General features: G+C 37.0%; 1 protein-coding gene across 3 annotated transcripts in view; it reads right to left on the minus strand.

Annotated features, from left to right (window-relative positions):
- Positions 1–26,598, minus strand: part of SOS2 (SOS Ras/Rho guanine nucleotide exchange factor 2) — a 79,738-nt gene extending 53,140 nt beyond the window's left edge. For all 3 annotated transcript variants that reach the window (XM_047736526.1, XM_047736525.1, XM_047736527.1), the window contains exons 1-5: positions 26,316–26,598; positions 8,245–8,370; positions 5,610–5,741; positions 4,313–4,477; positions 736–939 (exon numbers count right to left, since the gene is read on the minus strand). In XM_047736526.1, coding sequence (XP_047592482.1) covers positions 736–939; positions 4,313–4,477; positions 5,610–5,741; positions 8,245–8,370; positions 26,316–26,471 — 783 coding nt within the window. In that variant the 5' untranslated portion in view covers positions 26,472–26,598. The remainder of the gene's footprint in view (positions 1–735; positions 940–4,312; positions 4,478–5,609; positions 5,742–8,244; positions 8,371–26,315) is intronic.
- Between the last annotated feature and the right edge of the window lie 638 nt (positions 26,599–27,236).

Consider the following 27,236-nt stretch of genomic DNA (forward strand, 5'->3'; position numbering starts at 1 on the left):
CTTAAACACTCAGCCAGCTGTGTCTGCACATTCACTCATGTAATAGTTATTTGGGGGAGGAAGTCAGGAGGTAGAAAAAAGGCTAAGTACTTAAAGTGAAGGGCAGACACAGACATCTAAGGAAAAATAAGTCATGGGATGAAGGAAGGAAAGAAAAAAAAACTTTTTAAAAAAGACACTATTTGTCTAGCTTTATTCCTTAAGTTGACTTTAGAAGCTACAGTAGTAAGAAAAAGAAGGACAAGGCTCCCATCCTATTTCCCACCACTTCTATCCCATTTTCCAACGGAATAGCTCTGTCTTTGTTTATGTGGCACTCTGCATAAACTTCTTAAAAAGTTCCACTGTTAAAACTTTAAGCCACTGCCTTAAAGTACTTACCAAAAGACATGAAAAAGTATTAGGTCTCTCTGTTCTAGACCATACATCTTTTTCACTATGTGAAAATGAATGATTATAAACCACAAATCTTACATAGCTGAATTATTTCATTCCCATGTGTCCCCTTTCTCATCAGGGCAGCTGTGTGCACTTGTGTCTAACTTTTACTGTCATGCCCTTAATGTGGAACAATTCACATATTTTTAAAACTATAAATACTACATAATAGAATATTTTTGCTTATATACTCCAAATATAAAAAGTTCTTATTTATGATTTTAAGCTGCTATTTAACTTTTGGTTACACAGAATTTCAATTTGGCACATAGAATTTCAAACCACAAAGGTACTTACAGAGGGTTTAAACAGCTTTCTGTCAGAAAGAAAGGCTTCTCGAAACACTTTTATGATCATATTTAGTTCCCGTAGATACTGCCTTTCTTCTGCAATTTCAGTTCTGACAAGGTCATAGTAGTTTAATTCACCTGAAGAACTAGGTTCATCTTCACAGAGAGAAACCAAACCTATATCATCCTGATCAAACATGTCCATCAAAACCTGACAAATATAAATAATACAGAAACTTATTTTCCATACTTTTATAAAATGGTCTCAAGGTTATTTAGAATTAAAACATCACACAATGAGAGTTGTATTACAAACTAATTTATATAAGAAAATTCAAATAAGAGAAATATGAAAAGTTGAAGGGAAAAAACATTCAAAACTGGATATGCAAAGATAGATAAATATTTATGGAAATAAGATAAACCTAATTTATATAATATATGTGTGTATACATACACACACATAAACACACATATATAATCGCAAAAAAGAGCATACCTTTTAAGGACAACAATCTGAGCCAAAATCCTGGTTCAACCAATTACTCACCTGTGATTACAGACAAGTTATTTATTCTTTTTAAAGCAGGTTAAAGCAGGTTCCTTCTACGTAAAATGTAACTGATGAAAAAATTCAATGAGGTAATGTACATAAAATGCATACTACTATGTCTGGCAAAGAGCAGGCATTCAAAGTAGTGGTACTTCCTTGTCCTACTGTAAAGAAAGCTATACACACTTGGAGAAAAAGAAAAGGATACTATTGTAGAAGCACATGATAGAACAAAGTGTGATGCTTTTCTAATGCATATTGACTATACCAGCAACAGCTATTAAGCAGTTAAAGAAGGTGCCTATACCAGTGCAGGAAGAGAGGACTGTTAGGAGATTGGGTACATACAGGAGAACAGACCAAATAAGAAAATATATTACGAAAAAATGGGAGCCAGATTTCTGTCAGAGAAGACAGTTACAAACATGAACAAGGGGAGACTAAAATGAACCCTGTGGTATTAGTTTTGGATTGGAGAGATCTGTGAATTCATATAAAGATAGATAATTCTTTTTTGGTAGACACAAAGTAGTTCTTGAGTTAGAAGCTTAAGCCTGAGAGAATGGTAAAGCAGCAGATTTCCCAAAATTGTTATACCCACTCAGAAATAGGTCAATAAATACTATCTTCTAAGTAGAACTGAATTACTACCTGACCATTCCCACCTAAATGTAGGTTGGTGCTAACATACATCACCTATGCTGGAAAATAAACAACTTGTGAAAGTACACGCCTGTATTAGTTTTCTTGGGCTGCCATAACAACAAAAACATTGGTAAGAAATAAATATAGATGTGTTGTAAACATATAATGTATATATACACACACAGTCCCCAAATCTGGCCTGTAGAGACCAGAACATGTACACTGTAATAGCAGTGAGCTTATCTAGCACCCAGATCTTGGTTTCTAAATACCATTCTTCACTAAAAGGAATCTGGAGTTTTTAGAAAATGACTAATCAGGCTTGAGCAGCATGTAAAGAAAAGTTGAACCTGGAACATCTTCGGTCAAAGGAAAGTGTTCAAAGAATGATACAGAGAGAAGCTAACTTAAAGGAACTGCCACTGGCCAGATCTGGAACAATATGAATTATCAAAATAAGTAATCAAATAATGGAGAGCATATTAAATAAGAATCCATGAGTCTATATTAAAATAAATAAATGAATAAATTTCAAGTGCAATGAGGAACAAGATATTCACAATCTCAAAATATTCCACAAAAAATTTATTAATTACAAAAGGGAAATTAGGCAGAGAAGCCTGGAAAACAACCAGGCTTCAAAACAGACAAGCCTGGAAAACAGCCCTTAATCAAGTGATCAAAACGAACATCACCAGTAAAGCGACAAATCAAAACTGCATGCCATGTGAGAAATGCAATGAAAAGAGTACAGCATTACTTCTAGGATATTCCTGGCCAAAGATCCATAACCTGAATCTAATGAAGAGAAAATATCAGAAAAAAACTAAAGTAAGGGACTTTTTCTTGTGGAGCCCAATGTGGGGTTTGAATTCGCGACCCTGAGATCAAGACCTTAGCCAAAATCAAGAGTCGGATACTTAATTGACTGAGCCCCAGTAAGGGACATTTTAAACAATAATTAGTTGTAATCCTCAAAATTATCAAGGCCGCAAAGGTTAAAGAATTATGAGGAACTCTTCTAGACAGAAAGATACATGACTAATTCTGGACTGGATCATTTTGTTATAAAGGACATCACTGGAACAATGGGCAAAACCTGAATGGGACCTGAAAATTACAGAGTATAATGTATCAAAGTTAATTTCATGGATTTTGATTGTCATACTATGGGTATGCAGAAGAATGTTGGCAAAACTATGTTGGCAACTTACTCTCAAATGGTTCAGGGCACAGGGGAGGATCTTTTATTGTACCTGCAACTTTTCTAAGGTCTGAGAAAGAAATTTTTTTTTTTAAAGCATGTAATTATAATTTTAGAAGTCAAAATAGAAATATCAAGGAATTTCTACTATGAAATTCAAGTGAAAAATCATCTTTGAGACCAAGACAGACTAAAGCAGATCTCAACCATAACTGCACAACAAAATCACCTGGGATGCTTTCAAAATACACTAAGGTTAGAGTCCTAACTCAGGCCAAGTAAATCAGGACCTCTGGGAGTAAGATGCGGGTATCAGCAGTCTTTCTGGTAGTTCTGATGTACAGTCAAAGTAGAGAACCACTGGCATGTGCCAAGTTCTAGGGGTCATTCACCCTTAGCGGTCTAGTTTAGGCACCTTATCTATGAAGTGTTCTCCCTCATGCCAGAGGTGATCATTTTCTCCACTGTATCTTTGGCTTATGATAGTTTTTAATCACACTGTGCTGCAATTACTATATTTTTTACAATATTTTTACTTCCCACTAAAATGAATTCCTTCTAACACATGGACTGCTGTCTTGTTCAACGCGGTACTGTTAATGCTCAGGACAGTGACTGGCACATAGACAGATACCCAAAAATGTTGATTTAAAAAGTAAAAAAAAAAAAAAAAAAAAAAAAGTAGAAAGGAAAGAAAAGGAGGAGAAAGGAAAATAAAGAGATTCAGTTCCTTCCCCCAGAGGCTTACAGCCAGGAAGCAACGAGGTAACTTACAAAAAAAGTATCAGAAGCAAGAACACTGGAATTACAGTATGTTGCTCTCTACCTGTGCCCTACTGTTCTGTGAAACCAAAGTATGCTTTTCAAAATTACTTGTACTTAAAAGTATCTGAATGCTCTGTATATATTTTCTTTCTAAAAAGATAAAATTCTATTTTTCTTAAATTGGCTTGAGGCTTAGGATGTTTTTTTCTTGTAGGTAAAAGATTCTTGATGGGGTATGGGGGAGATTCCCATCCTGTCATATGCTGAAAATAACATGGTTTGTCTAAAATGCCAGCATTTTTCTGTCTTCCAACTCCAGGAATTATAAAAATTATGAATATCAACATGTATAAAAAAGGTTGCGGTGACATATAGTCACTATATTCAAATTACGTTTAAATAGCTTTTAACACTTACCTTATCTGCACACATTGACACTTTAATGTCCTGCTGAGATATTTCATAATGTCGGATATTAAAAACATAATTACCAGCCAACTTCAAAATATCAGCTGAGATATACTCTAGTACAGCCACAATATACAGGGATACCTGATAGTCCACTTTGTACCCTAAAACTTCCTGTGGAAAAAAATAAACAATTTAATTCCCCAAAAATGGCACTGTCAAGTATCACTTAAACACTTAAAAATTTTTTCCAACATTCTTGCTTACAAAGAAACTTTCTATAAACCAAATGTCTAAAGTTATAGGTATAATAGGATACAGAATGAGCCACTGGTCTCAGTATCGGAGCTTTTAAAAAAGACATCTAATCTAACATCTGCCTTTAGTATCAAGGAAGAAGAGATTATTGATTTAATATAGAAATCTTGGCCAGGACTTCACTGAAAACATCTTAATTAATACTTTATCCAAAACCCATTAGACAAGTATCTGCTATCTTCAAGGACCTGTAACCAATATCCCCAAATGACAGTGGTTTGTATTGAGGGGAGGATGTGTGCATATGAGGGGGGAGTTAGGGGATGTCTTGAAATTGCTACCAAGGGGGCATTCAAATCCACATACATCAAATATTCTGTATAGACCAAATAATATTCCCTAGCCTATTTTTCCAATGCACATAAAAATATCTATGATAAATACAAATTAATTTAAAAACAGTTCTGAACTCACCATAGCTTTTGACTACATATATATATATATTTTTTTTTTAAAGATTTTATTATTTATGTGACAGAGAGCAGGACAGAGAGAGAGAGAGAGAGAGAGAGAGAAAGCACAAGTGCGGGAGGGGGAGAGGGAGAAGGAGAAGCAGACTCCCCGCTGAACAGCTCAAAACCAGGACCCTGAGATCATGGCCAGAGCCGAAGGCAGACACTTAGCTTACTGAGTCATCCAGGTGCCTCGACAATATATACTTGCCTAACAAGAGGTTGAGAATCAGTCAGGGGTAGTACTCAACAGAAGATACCACAAAGATGTACTATTGCTTATCGATAACTTTTAATATTATTTGAAAGGAAATCCGATTTTATCATTTATTTTTATTTGTGCACACATTTATATATATATACATATATATACATATGTATATATGTGTATGTACAAGTATATCCAAGTACATACAAGTACATGCACATACTAACATAGACCATGCTACATAAGTACTATATAAATACACCAATATGTTATTAGGTATTATTCATGACAAAGAACTTCCCAACGTTTAAATTTTTTTTTTTACTACCTTCAATGAAGGATGGATTTTGTCCACAGGCAGTAGGAGAGGATTTCTTCGTTTTCGTTTTTCTATGGCAGATTGTGCATCAGCAATAGCCCACTTATCAATTGGATGAGGAAAGGTCTTTTGAACACGTTCCTGTTCAGATCACAGCAGTACTATTGTTAATAGAAGTATTCATAACTTTTTCATACAAAACTAAATTTTATCATCACTAATGCTAGCAGATAATAGTGACATAACATGTTCTGATTCCTATAATAACTAATTATTTTTAAAAAGAATCAACAGGACTCTTAAGATTTTTCCACATAATTCCCATGAGTAAAGAAAAAGGTAAAATTTAAACAGAACACTTTAAGCACAAGCATAATTAAGGCGGAATGAGAACTGGGAAAAAGTAGTAACATTAGGAGAGATTAAAACGTATGAAATGTTTGAGTATGAAATACTCACCGGTGATTTTACAATAAGGTTCCTAGGGTTAAAATTATTTACTTAGCATAAGCAGTTAACTCATTATTATAAATTATTATACAGCAGTCTCCTTTTGCTAACCTTAGAGCTTCAAATATAGAGAAGAATTTTAAAAAGAAGATGCCATGTACCTCTTAAAGTTTCAAGTAGGTGACAAAGCTCAAAATGGCTTCAGGAAACACATCTTCTGCCAAAAACAATCTAAGCCTTTTAGGTTACTATTATGGCTCTTTTAATCTAAAATTTAACCAGTGGTTGGCATGAATAATGAGAACTAATGATAGGTAAATCAAACTCCAATTTGTAGCAGGACTTCCTGTTTTCTAAAATTATGTTCTCATCTTTTAGCATATTTAGCTATTGAGAAGTATGCTTTTTTTATACTTAATGTCTTAAGAGTTGAGAGTAGGGAACCAAATGCTTTAATTCCAAGAGTCCCAAAAAATCTTAAAGGCTCAATTACTCCAAATTAAGATATTCCTTCATACTGGAAGTTGCTGCTTTATTATAGAAACAATTTTCAAAAGAAAGGTAATGTAAACAGTAAAGTACAAAAGTAATTTTTGAAAGCTGTACTGATATGTATTTCTAAAAACCTAAAAATACTCCCATGTAACTGAGCCAAAACAAGTATTTTAGCACTAATTCACATAATTTTTAGAGGTATGTCTGTATATTAACCAAACAGTAAATAACCTTAAGATTTTTACTAGTCCTTTATTAAAGTAATATTTATATGCAGTAAAATGCACAGATCTTAAGTGTACAATTCAGTGTTTTGGTGAAAAATGCTTACACCTGTGTAATCATCAGTTTAATAAAGACACAGAATATTTCTATCATCTCACTCCCCCCACCTCATAGGCAACCACCATTGTGATGTCTATCACCATTAATTTTAGCTGTTTCTGAACTTCATATAAATGTATCATACCATATGTACTCTCCGAGGTCTGGCTTTTTTCATTCTATATAATGTCTGTGACTTACAGCCATGTTATCGCACATATCAATAGTTCATTCTTTCATTTTATTACTGAGTAGTGTTCCATTTTATAAATCAACCACAATCTGTTTATTCATTTTCTTGTTGATAGAAATTTAAGTGGTTTCCAATTTTTGGTTATTAAGAATAAAACTGCTTGGACATTCATACATAAGTCACATTCTGAACACATATTTTCATTTCTCTAGGTGAAATATTTAGGAGTAAAACTGCTGGGTATAGGGTAGATATACCGTATATTTAACTTTATAAGAAATTGCCAAAGTATGTTCTAAAGTGGTTATACCATTTTATACTCCCACTAGCAATGTGTAAGAGTTCTAGTCATGCTACATTGTATTTGGTGTTATTAGTCTTTAATTTTGTCCCTTGAAAGCAGTGTGAAATGGTACCTCAATACGGTTTTAATTTCTATTTCCCTATGACTTAAGAGCTTGAAAGGCACCTGGCTGGCTTAGTCAGTGGAGTATGCAATTCTTGATCTTGGGTTGTGAGTTTGAGCCCCATACTGGGTGTAGAGATTACTTTAAAAAAAAAAAAAAAGAGCTTGAGCACTTTTCATGTGCTTATTGCTCAATATCATATCTTCTTTCTTTGAAGTGTCTGTTCAAGACTTTTGCCCATTTGGGGGAGGAAGGTGTCTTTTTATTATTGACTTGTAGGAATCAACATTTTGGATACAAATCCTATGTAAGGAATATATATCACAAACATTTCTCCTGGTTTGTCACTTACACCTTTTCCATTTTCTTGTTAATTTTATTCTTTAACACTTACTGTGTTTTGAGTCCTCTGTTAAAAAAAAATATTTGGTTAACCCCAGGTTAAGAAGATATTCTCTGCATTCTCTTCTAAAACTTTATAGTTTCAGCTTTTATGCTTAAGACCATAATCCATCTTGAATTAATTTTTATATGAAATAGATTTCAAGGGTTTTTCCATCATAAATTTATCCAGTTATTTTAGCACTTTTTTTGCTGAAACACTTTCTTTTCCCCATTGATTTGCCTTGATATCTTTGTTGAAAATAAACTCGGCACATATTCCACATATGATTTCAATGGTTTCAGTTTCCATAATGATTTAGAATGATAAAGATTTAATTTAAAAATCTGTACAATGGTTCAGTGATATTTGAAATATCAAAATAGTTTTTACCTCCACATCTTGAACAGTCCTTGGTTGAGCCATGCATAATTTATTAAGCAGCTGAAAAATCAGCTCTTCAATATAATAGAGAGATTCTTCATTAGCTGAGAGAGTGGGATGTACTTGCTCTTGAACCTTTAAAAAAAAAGTTCTCAGTTAAAGTACAGGCAAAAATATTTATAACAAAGTCAGAGAATCATGGGGCGCCTGGGTGGCTCATCATTAAGCAGCTGGCCTAGGCTCAGGTCATGATCCTGGGATAGAGCCCTGCATGGGCTCCCTGTGCGGCAGGAAGCCTGCTTCTCCCTCTTCCACCCTGCTTACCTGTGTTCCCTCTCTCGCTTTCTTTCTGTCAAATAAATAAAATCTTTTTTTTTTAAGATTTTATTTATTTATTTGAGAGAGAGAGATCACAAATAGGCAGAGAGGCAGGCAGAGAGAGGTGGGGAAGCAGGCTCCCTTCCAAGCAGAAAGCCTGATGCAGGGCGTGATATCAGGACCCTGAGATCATGACCTGAGCCGAAGGCAGAGGTTTAACCCACTGAGCCACCCAGGTGCCCCAAATAAATAAAATCTTAAAAAAAAAAAAAACACCAAAAACCCTCAGAGAATCTTATTTATAATTATTAACATTTTACTGGAATAGTTATTCAAATACAGACATAAAACACAAAAAGTGGGGGAAAACCCACTTCCTACACACCAGAATTTTTTATTTTTATTTTTTGTAGCCCATACGGTTTTTAAATTTTATTTTTTTATAAACATGTATTTTTATCCCCAGGGGTACAGGTCTGCAAATCGCCAGGTTTACACACTTCACAGCACTCACCATAGCACATAACCTCCCCAATATCCATAACCCCACCCCCCCTCCCAACCCCCCTCCCCCCATCAACCCTCAGTTTGTTTTGTGAGATTAAGAGTCACTTATGGTTTGTCTCCCTCCCAATCCCATCTTGGAAAACCCACTTCTTAATTGTTGATCTCTGTAAACTTTCTTTAACCCACAGAGCAGAAACTAACAGAAAACATAAGTAGTCTAAGACCAACTTTTGTAAAAACCAAAAACAAAACAAAAACCTACAGACTTTAATACAGAATATTTTTTAAATTATGCAGTTTAAAATAGCTTCTAATTTCCATTATGGTTTCCTCTTTGACATTTAGAATTTAGAAGTATATTTCTTAATTTCTGAACCTATGGTATTTTTTTAAGTTCTCCTTTTTACCAATTTCTATAATAACTGCATTGTGATCAGAAAACATACTTTCTAGTTCAATCTTTTTAACTTGTTGAGACTTGTTCATTATATAGGTCTAGATGGTGTCACCAACAAACTTAAACATTAAGAAAGAAACTAGAAGAACAACAAAATAGACAAAAAGAAAGAAAGAACAAAACGGACTTCCCAACTTATTGTGAGACTAGGCTTGATATAAAAACTAAAAAAAAAAAAAAAGATGAAAATTATAAGCCATTTTTACTCATCAGCTTAGAAATAAAAGCCTAAGTAAAATATCAACTAAATTCCATAATACATATTTTTAAAAAAAAAATGTGACCAACCAAGTGGATTTATCCCAGGAATGTAAAGTTGATTTAATGTCAGATAATCAAGCAAAAATAATTCACCATGCTAAGAGATTAAAAAAGAAAAGTAATTATGATAATATCAATGATTTAGGGAACATCTAAAAAACTCAACATTCATTCATAATAAAATCTCCCAGTTAATTTAGTAAAAGGGTATCTATAACAAAACTACAATAAATATCATAGTCAATGGTGAAATACTAAAAGCTTTCTTTTTGATATCAGGAAAAAGGTAAGGATACTCGCTCTATCATCTCTATTCTATATTGTACTGGAGGTCTTGGATAGTGCACTCCAGCAAGAAAAATAAATAAAAGTGTAAGAATTAGAAAGGAAGAGATTTACATCTTTGACTGTCCACTACAGCAGTTAATTCCATGTGTCAATTAGTCCGGGCCACATGGTGCTGAGACATTTGGTTAAACATTATTTCTGAGTGGGTCTATGAAGGTTTCTGGGTAAAATTAACATCTGAATTGGTAGACTGAGTAAAGCAGACTGCCCTCCCCAGTGTGAGTGGACCTGTCTGAAAGGTTGAGTAAGAAAGAATTCTTTCTCTCTGCCAGTCTTTGAGCCAGGATTTTGGTCTTCTGCCTTGAACTAGGACTTGGACTAGGACTATATCACCAGCTCCCCTGAGTCTTCGACTTACTGACTGCAGATTTTGGACTCGCCTACCTTTATTAGAGAGAGACAGAAGAGAGGGAAAGGAGAGAAAGAGAAAGAAAGAGAGAGAGAGTGTGTGTGTGTGTGTGTGTGTGTGTTTCTGTTTCTTTGGAGACCCCAGACTCATACAGCCATGAAGAAAAATCAAAATATTGTACAGATAAATTATTTTTTAAAAAGATTTCATGTGTTTATTTGAGAGAGAGAGAATGCACGAGCAGGGGGAAGGGCAGAGGGAGAGGAAGAGAGAGAATCTCAAGCAGACAGTGTTGAACATGGGTGAAGCAGGACTTAATTCCACAACCCTGAGATCATGACCTGAGCTAAAATCAAGAATCAGCCACATAACCAATATGTCCAGGCACCCCAAATTATTTTAATTCATAAAAAATAAAATTTTATTTCCGTGGAACACAAAAAGATGAAAAACAAAAATCTTAAATAGTATCATTTACAATGGAATAAAAAATGTATCATGTACTTCAGAATACATCTTAACAAAAGAAGTACAGATTTAATACTGCAAATATATCAATTCTCAAACTGGTCCACAGACTTAATTAAAATCATAGTCAAAACCAAAAAGTCTGTCTGCTGAAATTGACAAGATAATTTTAAAACTTATATGGAAATGCAAAAGGCTAAGAAAATCAGGCAGTTATTCCAAGAAGTAGAAGTACTTGCTGTAATCGTTATTACAAAGCTATGACAAAGCTATTACATCTATTACAAAGCTACAGTAAGAATGTGATATTGTTATAATGACAGACAAACAGATGAATGGAAGAGAAAAGAGTCCAGAAACAAGCCCATAAATACACAGACCCTTGATTTACAACAAAGTAGTATTACAGGGTATGAGGGTGGGGTCATGGGAAGGTGGGGAAGCATATAAATAGTGAACAACTGGATACCCATACAGAAAAGAATGAAACTCAACTCCGATTCATACTCTACACAAACAACAATTCTAGCTGGATATTTTAGAACTATTACATAAAGACCTAATAAACTGGTACTATAAAACAAGATATTATCTTCACGACCTCAGGATAGGAAAGGATTTCCTAAACAAGACACGAAAATTACTATCCATAAAGGAAAGGCCTGATAAACATAACTTCAAATTAAAAATTAAAACTTAATGTTCATCAAGACCTTTAAGAAAGTGAAAAGACAAGTATGCAATGGAGAAGATTTATGTGACACATAAAACACAAGGACTCGTATCCAGAACTCGAAGTTCAGCAGAAAAAAAAAATGATAAAAATCCTAATACAGGGGCACCTGGCTGGCTCAATCAATAGAGCATGTAACTCTTGATCTCAGAGTTGTGAGTTCAAGGCCTATGTTGGGCAACAAGCCTGCTTAAAAAAGAAAAAAAAATCCCTATAGAAAAAAACCAAATCAGCACTTTGCAAAAGAAATTCAAATGGCGTATAAGAGCTCTAGCTCTTTGGTAATGAGAGACATGCAAATTAAACCACAATGAAAACTATTACCCATTCATCAGAGAGCAAAACTAAAAAGCCTGATAATACTAAGTGTTAGTGATTATGTAGGACAAGGGAACTCTCAACACACTGCCACTGGAGTGCAAAATGGCTCAATAATTTTTTTTTTTTTTTTTAAAGATTTTTTATTTATTTATTTGTCAGGGACAGAGGGAGTGAGAGCGAGCGAGCACAGGCAGACAGAGAGGCAGGCAGAGGCAGAAGGAGAAGCAGGTTCCCTGCCCAGCAAGGAGCCCGATGTGGGACTCGATCCCAGGACGCTGGGATCATGACCTGAGCCAAAGGCAGCCGCTTAACCAACTGATGGCTCAATAATTTTATTTTTTATTTTTTTGGCTCAATCACTTTAAAAAAACTTTGCCATTATCTACTAAAGGGCAATACCCTATAATCAATAACACTGTGAAAATTTTGTATGTTAACAGATGGCAACTAACCTATTGTGGAGATAATGTCATAAAGTGTATATATATATATACCTAAACCTAAGATAACACTATTATGTCAGTTATACTTCAAATTAAAAAAATCAAAAACTTAAAAAAAAAAATATGCATACCCTATGACCCAGCAATTCTACTGCTGGAGATATACATGTCTGTTTAGAGCTATGTAGTCCAACACAGCGGACATTAGCCACATATGGCTACTGAGCACCTAAAATGTAGCTCTACTGGAATAAAACGGACTTTAAGTGTAAAATATATGCCAGATATCAAAGATTTAGTATAAACAAGGTATGTCAAATATTTCAATGTTTATATGCATTATATGCTAAAATGATTAGGTCAAATAAAATACATTATTAAACTCAATTTCACAAGTTTCTTTTTACTTTTTTAATGTGCCTATAAGGAAATTTAAAATCACGTATGTGACTTACATTATATTTCTATTGGACAGTATTGTTCTAGAGAAATAAGCACACGGGTTTCCTAAAAGACATGCATGCAAAGGTTCCCAAGTAACATTATTAGTGATACCTCCCAACTAGAAACTCAAATATCTACTCAGAGTGGAATAAATTGTAGCATATTCATACAATGGAATATTGGAAGAAAAATGAGTAACTATAGCGACATAAAATGTAGCTGTATCTTTGAAATAATATTGGCAGAAAGAAGCCAGACAAGAAGGATACATACAAAGGAATTCTGCTTCGGGGCGCCTGGGTGGCTCAGTGAGTTGAGCCTCTGCCTTCGGCTCGGGTGGTGGTCCTGGGATCCTGGGATCAAGCCCCAAGTCTGGCTCTCTGCTCAGGAGGGAGCCGGCTTCCCCCTCTCTGCCTGCCTCTCTGCCTACTTGTGGTCTCTCTCTCTGTCAAATAAATAAAATCTTTAAAAAAAAACAAAAAACAAAGGAATTCTGCTTCAAGATCAAACAAAATTAAGCTATAAAATTTAGGGACACATGTTTATTTTATTTTTTTTTTAAGATTTTATTTATTTGACAGAGATCACAAGTAGGCAGAAAGGCAGGCAGAGAGAGAGGAAGGGAAGCAGGCTCCCTACTGAACAGAGAGCCCAATGTGGGGCTTGATCCCAGGACCCTGAGACCAAGACCTGAGGCGAAGGCAGAGCCTTAACCCACTGAGCCACCCAGGCGCCCCTAGGGAGACATGTTTAAATGGTAAAACTATAAAAGAAAAAGCAAGGCAGTGATTATCATAAAAATGGTTACCTTCTGGAGATTTCTATTGAGAAAAATGCTATATTCCTTAAATTGTGTATTTATATTTTATGCATTTTTGATTGCTTTACTACTTCACCATAAATAAGTTAAAAAAGTTGGAGAATCACCTAGCAAACAGAAAATGGAAGGATAAAATCACAATAAAATAAGTCAAAAGGGCCCTGCTAGTCCCCAGCTAATAAATGAAACTAAAACGTCAGTTTCCTGGATACAAAAAGAATATCCTACAAGGTTAGGGTGAAGGGAAGAAGAGGGTCATATACAACATATGTATTAGATTAGTTCCAGACTTCAACCTTAACACTAGAAACTAGAAGACAGATTTCCAACTTAGAATAAGATCCTAAAGAACTATCAATCAAATGTCATGGTAAAATGAAGACATGCTTAGACATAACAGGTCAAAAGTTTTTATCTCCCATGCACCCTTTCTCATTAAGCTTTTATAGTTTGTACCACAGTAAAAACAGGAGTATAAATCAAGAGAAAAATATGGTATACAAGAAATGAAGGAATCAATACAGAAAAAAGGCTAAAGGAGTATCCAGGATAAAGTGAAGGAAAATTATGAGAGATGTACAACAGGCATAAGGTCACCAGTCCAGACTACAGAAGATCAGAAGACTCTGGGAGAAACTGTCTCAAGAAGATGAAATGGCTCAGTTGAAGAATTTATGACTCTTTTTTTCTTTTTTTAAAGATTTATTTATTTACTTTAGAGAGAACAGGAGAGCATGAGGAGGGGCAGAGGGAGAGAGAGAGAGAATTTAAGCCCACATGAGGCTTGATCTCACAACCCTGATCTCATGCACCCCAAGGATGTGACTCTTGATCTCACCAGGGTCATGAGTTAGAACCCCACACTGGGTGTAGAGATTAGTGAAATAAATAAAAACCTCAAAAAAGATTAAATTGATAAGAGCATCTGATGAATCTAAAAATCTTAAGAGGATATTTAGACAACTGATAGTTTAAGCTTGAATTAGTAGGTACATAGAAAACTACACAAGAAAACAAGACTATTACTAATTCCAGTAAAAGTAAAAGGTTAAGTAGGAAAGAAAAAGTGGTGTATATGTAACAACATTTACAGTCATAATACTGTAAACTTTGAATACTAATCCAAAAAAACCTAACATACAACCATGGCATAGGGTGTGAGGCAGGAAGTATTCATGTATGATAAGGTGTGTATGGTGGGAAGGAGGAAATATAATGTGTATTAAAGAATATTAGGGTGCCTGGGTGGCTCAGTCAGTTAAGCACTGACAATGGATTTCAGCCCAGGTCATTTTCTCAGGGTTGTGAGATCGAGCCCTCCTTGGGCTCCACACTCAGTGTGAAGTCTGCTTGAGATTCTCTGTCTCTCTGTCTGTCTGTCCTTCCTCCTGCTTGTGCATGCTCTCCAAAATAAATAAAATCTTAAAAAAAAAAAATTTTTTTTTAAATCCTTACCTTCCATTAACAGATAATGGCCAAAAAGAAAAACCAAGAAACAGCATTTTTTTTTCACAACACAAGTGAATGAATCACTTTGAAAAGTTAAAAGTGACTGTTTCTGGAAAGCAGAAAATTTTGTGACTGGGAGGAGGTACTGCTATTTTTCTTATAAACCTCATAAAGTTAGTTATCTTTTTATTTGCAGGAATAATTTTGATAAATACACTAACTTATAAAGAAACATAATATGAACTAGGGAAGTGCGAAAAGGGAGGATACATAAAACTAGAGATAACAAATACTACCTTTTTAAGGACTTTGGGAAAGAAGAGTTTAAGTAAAGGAGTTAGATATTTATAAAGGACCAATATCCAAAAAGCCAGGCTTTATAATATTTCTTTACAAATTCAAGATTTGGGGGAAGTAAATATTTTCTCTTACATCTTACACTTCTTTAAACTTAATTACATCTTACCATATATTTCTATTAGCTCAATAGAATTAAGAGGCTTCTTTTTTAATAAAAAGAAAAGCATTTACATTGAAGTTTAGCAAGGGCATTCATAAGGCTATTTCTTAAAACATCCTCCATAAAAGCCAAGTGCCCTACTCAGTGAAAGTGATTGTGTATGAGAATTAAGATAATGTCTAACTGGGATGGATTTTTTTTTCTGTGATTATGATTTTGGTAAGTAACCTGCAAAGCAACTTTAACATTGAGCATCAAAATTTCTTATGCCAAACTTCTTAAAGTAACTGCAAATATGAAGTCATAAAAAAAAAATATATATATAATGTTAAAATCCCACACATAAATACTAATAGGACATCAAGTTGATAAAGATAACCATACTTTGCCCTGGGGATAAAAATATATGTTTATAAAATTAAAAAAAAAAAAAAAAAAAGATAACCATACTTTGTAGTTGCAGTGTTTACTATCTCAGCACCCTTTGAGACAGTAAACAAAATTACCACACCAGAACTTACCCATCATAGTTTTCTGAAAGACTACTCAGAAAAAGAGCAATTAAAATAATTTTCAGTCTTTAAAAGTAGATTAACAAGTCAGACCTGTATTTTATTACACCATATTTTCAAATTGCCAGAAGGTATTTCCTTATACATACTATAAAAAAGAATAGTCGTGATATTATATATAGATGCATGTATAAACACAAATAAAAATATTAAACTTTACATTTAAATGTTAATTACATTAAATTAACATTATCTTAATTTAAAAAAAAGAAAGAAAATGAAAAAAGCAGCCATAAACCAGAAGAAAATCTCCGTAGAACATATATCTGATAAAGGTTTGTATTGAGATATACACAGAATTTTCAAAACTTAACAATTCAAAACAAACAACTCAATAAAAATGGGCAAAAGACTTGAACAAACACTTCACCAAAGAAAATACATGCACTGTAAATAGCACGAAAAATGCTCAACATTATTAATCAATGGGGAAAAGCAAATTAAATCCATAAACATTCACCTCCTATCTGATCCAGCGACTCTTTGATAATTACCCAAGAAAAAAGGAAATGTATGTCCATAAAAAGACTTGTACACAAATATTCACAGCAGTGTTATTTGTAATAGCCAAGATATGAAAATCAAAGGTACATTAATAAAGAGATAAATAATGGTATGGTAATATCCACACAATGGAATACTATCAAACAATAAAAAGGAGTGAACTATTAATATATGAAACAAAATGGAGGAATTGCAAAATAATTATGCTGAGTCAAAGAAGCCAGAAAAATAAAAAGAGTATATATTGTATGATTCCATTAATACAAAACTCTAGAAAATGTAATCTATAGTAATGGAAAGCAGATCAGTAATTGCTTCGGTACAAGAAATGGGGAGGGAGGGAGAATTAAAGAGTCAGAGTCAAGAGGAAATTATGGGCTGAAGGATATATTCAATATTTTAATTGTGATGGATTCACTGAAATATACACACATAAAAACTTATCAAACTGTATTACTTTAAGAGGCGCCTGGGTGGCTCAGTGGGTTAAAGCCTCTGCCTTGGGCTCAGGTCATGATCCCAGGGTCCTGGGATACAGTGAGTCCTGCATCAGGCTCCCTGCTCAGCGGAAGGCCTGCTTCTAACTCTCCCACTCCCCCGGCTTGTGTTCCCTCTCTCACTATCTCTCTGACAAATAAATAAATAAAATCTTAAAAAGAAAAAAAAGAATCTCACTCTGCTTAGCTTAATATTATACAAGGGTTTACCATAAAATAATCAAAACATGTAGAGAAGACTATTAATGGAGGCTAAAATTTTTGTCATTAAAATTTTCTTCTAGTGGAATGAAATGGCACATGATCTGTAAGTGCATTCCCATACAGGCAGGCCATTAGCCTGTTAAGCCAAGAAAGTGCAGGCTAAATCAATGGTTTCCAACTTGTTCCAATGGCAAAGCATTTGGAAGTCACAGCGCTCCTAGCAGAATATGAAAATATTAATAGACTAATATTACACCACAGAAAGCAGAAGTAATATTAGTAAAAATGACTATAAAAGTGAAAACTACAAGCACATATCTGTAAGAGAAAAGAAAAAATATAACTCCTTTTCCTGTAAAATCTATTTCTTGTTCATTTGTTTTACCTTCTTCCATTACTCATTAGTAAGCAAACAGCAGCAGTCACCACATCACAGACTTAAGAAAAACTTATGAGTGAAAAATAAAGTTGAAATTGAAAAAAATTAATATTGGCTTTTTCCCCCTGTGAACTAGGAAAAGATCACTAATCTAAATATGCTTTATTCAAAGTTTAAGGCTCCCTGGGCTAAGTACCCACTTCCTTCAGCATACTACCAAAACTACCACATGTACTCTTTCTTAAAGAACATCTGCCACAGGATCGCCTGGATGGCTCAGTTGGTTAAGCATCTGTCTTCATCTGTCTTCAGGGTCCTAGGATGAGTCCTGTATCAGGCTCCCTGCTCAGTGGAGAGTCTGCTTCTGCCTCTACCCCTTCCACCCTGTTCATGATCTCTCTCTCTCTCTCAAATAAATAAAACCATTAAAAAAAGAAGAAGAAATACTAAAAGGCAACAATACCTTACTTCACTCAAGAGAAAAAATTCAAAGCAATTTTTCACACCTTAACTATTTTTCTATCTTACAATTAGAATTCAGAAGTGAGATGGCTGGCATGTAACATGTATTAACACATTCATTTGACTGTCTCAAATAAGATAAATATGATGAGGCTGGTTGGCTTGACAATTAAAACTAACTTTACCAATTTAGTTATGTGGTGGATATTTTACATTAAATTAATGAGTGTTGTAGGCAGAATTCTGAAGTGGCCCTTAGGATTCCTACCCCTTGATGTACATGCTCTTTGTACTCCTCTTGAGTGTGGGCAGGAATTGTGAATATGATGGGATAGCACTCCTATGAACAAGTTACCATATAAGGCAAAAGTGACAAAGGTCCCTAATCAGTTGACTTGGTGTTAACAGAAAGATTATCATCCTAGGTAGGCCTGACCCAAATTAGGTAAGTCCTTTAAAAGTAGATCTAGAAGTATGAAATAAGAAACAGCTGCAGATGCATTCCTGTTGGCCTTGAAAAAGCAAACTGACATATTATAGGGAGGGTCACGTGGCAAGGAATGGCAGCGGCCTTCTAGGAACTGAGGGTCTCAGACCTACATCTGCAAGGAAATGAATTCTGCTAATAACTACATGAGTCTGGAAGAGGACCCCAAGCCTCAGATGAGACTGCAACCCCAGATATAACCTTGACTAAGACCCTACATAGAGAACCCAGCTAAACTGTGCCTAGACTTTTAATTTACAGAAATTGTGAGACAATAAATTTATGTTGTACTAAGCCCCTAAAGCTTGTAATAATTTGTTAAACAGCAACAGAAAATGAACACAATGAACTAGATATACAGCTCCAAGAATTCAATGAAAATATGTTTAAAGAACATATATGGTAAAATACACTTAACCAACTGAGCCACCCAGGCGCCCCCATCATTGATCCAGCCCTGAGTTGGGTTCTCTGCTCATCAGGGAATCTGCTTCTCCCTCTGACCTTCCCCCTTCTTGTTCTCTCTCTCACTGTCTCTCTCTCAAATAAATAAAATCTTTAAAAAAATAAAAATAAAAGACTGATAGAACTATTTTATTTTAAAACATCAGTATTTAGAACACATACAAAATTATACCTTCTGCAACTATTTGAACTTGAACAATTTTAACAATTAAAAACTTATTTTGGGGACACATAGCAAAAAAAAAAACTAAAAAAAAAAAAAAACAACAAACCTCTAATTTAGGAGAAAGAATCAAGACTCAATGTTGATGAGATTTGAACCTGCTGTGAGAAGGAAGGGAAGGGTGATGGATGATCAGGTTTCTGCCTTGAAAACTGAGTGTATCACTTAAACTAGAGGTTTTGGACAATGATAATAAGCTTGGATTGGGTTATGTTGTGAACATCTACAGAGGAATGCCTAGGAAGCAGGGGATATAGTGGTTTTAAATAGGCTCCAAGAGGAGTCTTCTTCAAGATGATGTTTTTCTGAAGACTTAAGAAGGTACGAGGACCAGTCATGTTTTTAATCTGCAGGAAGGTTGTTATAGGCAGAAGAAACAGCAAGTACAAAAGCTCTGAGATTAGAATATGTCTACACATTAGAATGTGTCTGTGAGTACAAGGAAGCCACTATAGGGAAGGAACAGAGCAGAAAAGGGAGAGAAGTATATGAAGTCAGAGATGTAAAGGCAATAGACAGCATCAAAGTGTAGTAACCCATTGAGAGGACTTATTAGACTTTTATTCTGAGAAGCAATAAGAGTTCTGAACAATGGAATGACAAGATTTCACTTATCTCTGCCACGTTGAGAAAAGACTGAACAGGGCAAGGGCAGAAGAGAGACCAGTTACAGGCTATTTTAACATTCCAGGAGATTAGTGATGGCTTGGTCCCAGGTGGTAGAAGTGGAAGAGTATGAAATGGTGGTTGAGTATAGATAGCTACAGTTTTTAAAGTAGAGCTAAACAATTTGCTGACAGATTACACAAATTCGGAAAGGCAGGATTCAAGAATAACTCCAGATTTTTATCTGGAGCAACTAGAAGAATGCAGAAGCTGGCCATTTACTGATAAAGGACACACTACAAAAGCAGCAGGTTTTGGGGGGGAAGAGAAGGAGCTCAGTATTGGTTGAGATGTGGAAGTATCAAGAAAGGAGTTGGTTACCCAACCTCAGGAGAGAGTTCTGAGCCAGAAATAAAAATATGGAAATCATCAGATATAGATGACATGCAAAGCCATGAGGGTGGATGGGATCTACAAATAACTGTAAATAAAAACATAAGTCCAAAAACTAAGCAATGAGGAGGTCAGGATAATGTAGTTTGGGAAGAGGAGGAGGACTCGACAAAGAAGAGGACTGAAAAGTAATAGCCAGAGGGAGAAAACCTGCAGAGGTTGGTGTCCTGGAAGCCAAACAAGGAAAGGATTTCAAGAAAGAGGAGGAGTTCGACTGCCAAATGCCGCTAATGGGTAGGTTAAGAAAGAATTAGAAAGTGCTATGTAAGTAAGAGATAATGTTTGAGTTTAGAAAGTAATTTAAAGAAGAAAACAGGGAGAATGAAAACTTTATTTGCAAGAGACAATACTAGTGCTCACATCTACATCTTGATGTTATTTTGTGTTGCTTCATTTCTACACATTAAAATGTGAAGTGTATAACAGTTACACCTTTCAAAGGCTTTCTACTATCATATGTTCTCAAGTAAAAGAAGATAAGAGTTTTAGGTTGTTAATTTTTAACGTGACTACATGAGATAATGCTAAATCCATTAGCTCCATTAAAATTCCTTCCTGATTCAAACATGCAGACTAACAGACAATATAATCAAACTACTGTTCCCCTGAAAGAGAGGCCATGGTTAATATAAAAGACATACACTTGATTTATGTCAAGTGGTAACACAGGTAATGCTTTGCATAGTCAGCATAAAACACTTTAATGGAATATTATTGCTCCATATATACCATACCAAAATTAAACTGAAAATAGGGGACAGCTACTAAATCATAGCTGACAGGGAGCTAAATGCAGCAAGTTAAAATGCATTCCTAATGCTCATCCAGTTCTGGCTGAACCCCTTGGGTCAGTTTGGGTCATTATTAGTTTGGAATAATTCCAAGTGACTCCCTGGAGTTCTACTGTTTTAGTCAGTGGCTTTAGGAAATCCAGAACTGGCCTGACGTCACAAAAAAATCATAGGATATCCTATTCATTTCTAGCTTTCAGCTGGAGTGATACTTTAAAAAAGCAATTTTGATCAAGTTAATCTAATTATTTTGTTACATAAATAACACTACAGGGCTCCTACTCTCAAATAGAAACCTCTTAACCTGGTATACCAACCAGCTTTTTCTTCTCACTTGGTCTTAGTTCCTTAAAACAATTCACCTTTCTACCTTTCCCTCAACCTCAAATCCTTTCTGCCCACTTTCTTTGTCCTGTTAATTCCTATTGATCTTGCAGATAATTGTTCTTTATTGTCTGTCCTTCTCAGGCCTCTCCCACACAGACATTTAGATTGGAAGCTTTAGGAGAACAGAGGCCTTACTACACAACCTCAGTATCAACAGTAGTACAGGACACCCTTGAGGCACTCAATAAATATTTGAATATATCCTCCAGAACTCAGCACAAACGTTACCTCCCTAGAGAAGCCCTCCTTGACCCTCTTGTGTCAGTGACACCAATTTTATTTTCTCAAAGCTCCCTATACTTTTCTTTTGGGCCCGAGAAAGATCCAGAGCAGTCTTCTAAAATGGCTCCGAGAGGGGCGCCTGGGTGGCTCAGTGGGTTAAGCCGCTGCCTTCGGCTCAGGTCATGATCCCAGGTCCTGGGTTCGAGCCCCGCGTCGGGCTTTCTGCTCAGCAGGGAGCCTGCTTCCTCCTCTCTCTCTCTGCCTGCCTCTCTGCCTACTTGTGATTTCTCTCTGTCAAATAAATAAATAAAAATCTTTAAAAAAAAAAAATATTAAAATGGCTCCGAGAGAGAGTAACAAAGGCAGAAACACCAGAATCTTTTAGCGTTCACAAAAGCATTTCTAAACCAAAACCTCCTACCTTTTTCTTCCTTGCCATAGACTGCTATTTAATTAACTAGACATTGTCTCGTATCTCTTACATTTTAGACAGATACCTAAGAGCAAACCGTAATGTTTGGGGTGAGGAGTTCATATTTAAACTGAATTAAAGTCAGAACAATTCAACCACTTCTATCTAACTCTCTATGACACAAAGGCAACAGACATTTTCTTTTCCACATTTAGCGTGGTGAAGAACACCCAAAAGAAAAGGCATCTACAAGGGAAACAACACGGACGAAAAACGTCTAATAAAATTATTTAAAGGCATGTCTTCCATACGTAGAATGCTAACACTGATTTTTTCAGCATAAAATCAATAGCGCATACCAAAGTACCAAAGGCATTTCAAAGACACAGGTAATAAGTTGCATTTACAAGTATATCCCACACTCTTTTTTCTCCCGAGTAATAGGATAGCTTCAGCGTTCTTGGGGAGTAGTGGTGAGGGCATTTATGTTTCTGGCTCTTTTAGGGAAGATACATAATTAATTCAGCAGTAATGTTAACAATCCATGTATTATCCATTAGTAATGTTATTTCCCCCAGCTTGACCCTTTGTAGTTCTTTATGTATTTAAATGCTATACCTGTAGTTTTAAAAGTTAAAAAACAACAACAAAAAGTTAAAGAACAAAAACAAAACAAAAAGTTAAAAAACACATTTCTATTTCCAAAATTATTTTTCCATAAATCTATTTTTCAACGTTTGTGTTTTTATGTAGTGAAACAAATATTTAATGTTGGCTTAAAAAATCCCCTGTGGGGACGCCTGGGTGGCTCAGTTGGTTGGACAACTGCCTTCGGCTCAGGTCATGATCCCAGAGTCCGGGGATGGAGTCCCGCATCGGGCTCCCAGCTCCATGGGGAGTCTGCTTCTCCCTCTGACCTTCTCCTTGCTCATGCTCTCTCTCACTGTCTCTCTCTCAAATAAATAAATAAAATCTTTAAAAAAAAAATTAAAAAAAAATAAAAACCCTTTAAAAAAAAAATCCCCTGTGGTTTCAGGGTCAACAATGGTTGACTTCACCAAGTAATCTGATTTTCATAAAAATTAGCCAAAACTTGAAAATAAGCAAAAGACATTACTAGGTATCTTTCAGTACAATGCTGTGCTCAAACCTCTGAATACTGTCTATTGACTGAGCTATTTTACAAATCTGTGAGATTAACACTGAGATTTTTATCTGGTACAGATGCAAATAATTTCAAATCAGTGGAAAATACAATCCAAAACTTACTGTTCATGTTCCTATAGGATATTAACTAATTTTGTATCTAACCCAACAATCCTAATATTTCTTTATTAAATTGTCTATAAATACCTACCTCCTAAAATTTTCATATGAAGTAGCTTTAACATTAACTTATGAGTTCCCCTATTAGGTAATAAGTTGAATCAAAATCACTGACACACATTCATATATATTTGCATGAGTCATGATTTTACCTTTCAGAAAAGTATACTTTAAGTTTCAGAGGTTCCACCAAGATGCCCAAGTAGAATCTGATAGAGCCAATTAAACGATACTGTTCTTTTCACACACACATACAGATATTAGTTACATAACTCTAAGCTCCTAATTGCTAACTATCTCATTTATATAAACCCACACCAAAAGGTTTAGAATGTTCAGTGTAGATGGTAAACAGTTAAGAGCATGGCTTTTATTCATCTTTATTTCATCTTAGTTCCAGCATGGTGCCAGGTCCCTAAAATGTGTTCAATAAATATTAATATCAATTAAACTTCAATTTAAAAAACACAGGAATAAATATAGAGGAAAAAAGAAAAAAAAGTTAAAAGAAGTATTCCACATGTTCAATGAAGAAAAAGCCAACTGGAGAAGAATCCTAGTAGACCAATACTACCACTACAACTAATCCTAGGAGTCTGTAACTGTCTGTTAGCTGGAGGAAGGAAGCAAGCCAAGTTCTTAAGTAAAGACAGAACCTTCCTTGAAATGGCAGGATTTCTCATTGTACGAAGGTATGGCTGGCAGGTACATACCGGAATGTAACACATCCTACAAATGAAGAGTGAACCTTGAGCTCCTCCTGAGCAGTAACTCTTAGCAGGCGCCACAAACCTGCATGTTGCAATACCACAAATACCCAAATGCCACAAAACTGGACATAATCCAGTTATTATTAACACCAAAAATTTTCCCAAAAATTTCATAGGAATATATCTCAAATCTGTAATAAAGTAAATTAATATAAATGGAAATTGCTTTTTGAATTGAGTTCACCACAAAAGACCAAATTTTCTTAGCTGTATTTATTCCATAAGCAAAGGATCTATGAGAACTGTACAAGACAGTACAGATCTACAAGATACCCGAACTCCAGGTAAACAAGAACAGCATATAAAGGCAAATTAACAGTCTCAAAGCAATGGACTAGGATACTTGTTCTGGCTTTGTTTCCACCCTAACCTGAAGAAGTAAATCTGTCTCTGTTCATGCAGGATTATTAGGGTCAAAGCTACCTATGGAATAAATTATGCAACACATGCTCAAATGCTATTTGCTACCAGAAAGGACCAGTAGGTAGATACCTGCATCCCACTGCCAAAAATACATGCCTACCTGATAACTGCACTCACCTTCTGCTGAGTGCAATTACTCACAAAAGAGTCAATAACTATCTGAGCATATCCCCCTTTACTTTTCAACTCCAGGCAGAGTTCATTATCACTACTCCGCACACTTGCGGTTCTTTTTCCCTCCTTGTAGAATCAGGCTGCCCAAGGAAGTAAAGTCAATTAACTTCAACACCTAGTATACCAGTGAAATGCTAACTGCCCCTAGTTACCTCCACCACCAAGTTCTCAAAAAAAGACATGACTTGGTGTTTGGCCCAAGGAAGGCAGTATCTCCTTGTAAGAATTATGAAAACGATGGAAAATCTGAAACGCCAAATGCATGAGGAAAATGTTCTCACCTTTAAAATATACTTCTTCATTTGCAGAAATTTGTTATTTGAAGATTTATTTTCCAAGTGCAGTCTTTCAAATTACTGTTTATTTTTTTATTTAAAATTTATTGTTATTTTGCACAAAATGCAGACAGTACTAACCCCCTGCATCAATGGCAATGGAAGCCTATGTTCAGCAGGCACGATGCCTAATCCTGCATTCTTTAAATTTGTCTTGACCTTACAAAAAGGTTTATTATAAAAATGATAGTACGATTATTACCTAAATTCACAAACGGTGATCACATCACCTACAAGAGAGATGCACCCAGGGTATACACCCAAACCTGACAGGTTATTTTATGAGATGCACCTTTTTTGCCCCCCTTAAAATGGGTCTAAACTGCACCCAGTGAAGAAACACCAAATTTTCCAGGCGAAATCTCCTGTAAACGGATAGGACACCTTTCGCAGGAAGTGAGGGAAGCACTTTAAATTTCCCTCAAGAATTGTAAAGGAGTATTAGGGCCCACTGACCATTTCACACGTGAAACAGAACCATATTACAAAAAAGCGCCGCTTCGTGAGTGGACACCCTTGACAAGCAAACTGCCTAGGGGAACACCCCCAAAGAACCTGATTAAAGGTAATTACCGGGCCTGGAAATGAACTTTTGTTTTAGAAACTATGTAAACACCAGCGAGACTTTCTCTTGCCCTAATCCAGCCTGAGGACAACAAATTGGCCAACGGCGGAAGTTGCCTGATGAAATGACTGCAACATGAAATCCATTTTATGATCATAACAAAATACCTTCCTTCCGGGGCCAGGCAAAACTTGAGAAAACGTCCTTTTGGATGCAACAGGCAATTCTGAACCCCTCACACCCAGCCACTGAGCAAGAGCTCGGCCCGCAGGACCCGAGCACTGGGAGGACGTGCAGTTCCCCGTTAGAAGCTCGCAGGGGCCCGAGCCCGGCAACCCCCAAACTCCCCCGCCCCCCGCCGCCAGCCGCCGGGCTCTGCAGACGCTCCGCGGCCGCCCGGCACCCTCCCCTCGGCCCCGCGGCCACCCGGGCAACGGCACTGGACCTTCCGCAGGGCCGAGACCCAGCAGTCCCCGCCATTTCGGACGTTCTCTTCGCTGAAGAACTCGTACGGCTGGCGGCGCCTGCTGCATGGCCCCGGCGGGCAGCGCCTCCGCATCAGGGGCGGCCCGCGGACGGAGCCGGGCCGGGCGGGTGGCATGACAGGCAGGGCGGCGGGGCCGCCTCGCCTAGCCGGCCGCCGCCGCCGCCGCCGCCGCCACCTCCCGCCCGGGCCGCAAGCTACCGCCGAGGCGGGCTCGGGGGCGGCGCCGGCGGGTGGGCGGGGGCTCGGGGGCGGTTTCCTCGGCCCCGGCGGCCTCTCGCGCAGCGTCGGCAAAGGAACGCGCGGCGTCGGAGAGTCCGGGTGACCCCCCAGCTGCGGACCGAGGCGGCGGCTCCTGTCCCGGCGGCGCTGGCCCGCTTCTTGGGGGGCTCCTCCTCCTTTGTCTGGGTTCGCAACCCGCGCGGGGTACGGCTGACCTCGCCCTTGCCCCAACTCCCGCTACGGCCGCGGCTGGCGGAGAGCGGCGGCGGCAGCTTGTCTCCTCATTGCCTCATCCCCGCCCTCCCAACAGGCAACGCCGCCCGGCCCGCCCGAGTCACCTCTGGAGGGCTCTGGGGACCGAGCGGGCGTGCGCGTTGGGAGAGCAAGCCACACTCTAGCGCACAGAGCGCTAGCCGCCGCTGCCGCCCCCGTAGCAGCCGCGCACAGCGCCCCGGGGCCGCAGCCCAGCTCCCGGCTCCAGCAGTCGCCGCTCGGCCCGCCCCTGGGCCCGGCGCTCATTATCCTGGGTCGCCGGAGAAGCCCGCACGGAGCATGCGCGCCGAGGAGCTTGGCAGAGGCGCCGGCGGGTCGCTGGGTTGCAGAGGCGCGGGGGCAGGCGCTGGGAGTCGGACTGTGTTGGGGACTTCCTGGGGACCTGTT

Source organism: Lutra lutra, chromosome 7 (assembly GCF_902655055.1).
Source record: "Lutra lutra chromosome 7, mLutLut1.2, whole genome shotgun sequence".
NCBI classification, from domain to species: Eukaryota; Metazoa; Chordata; class Mammalia; order Carnivora; family Mustelidae; genus Lutra; species Lutra lutra.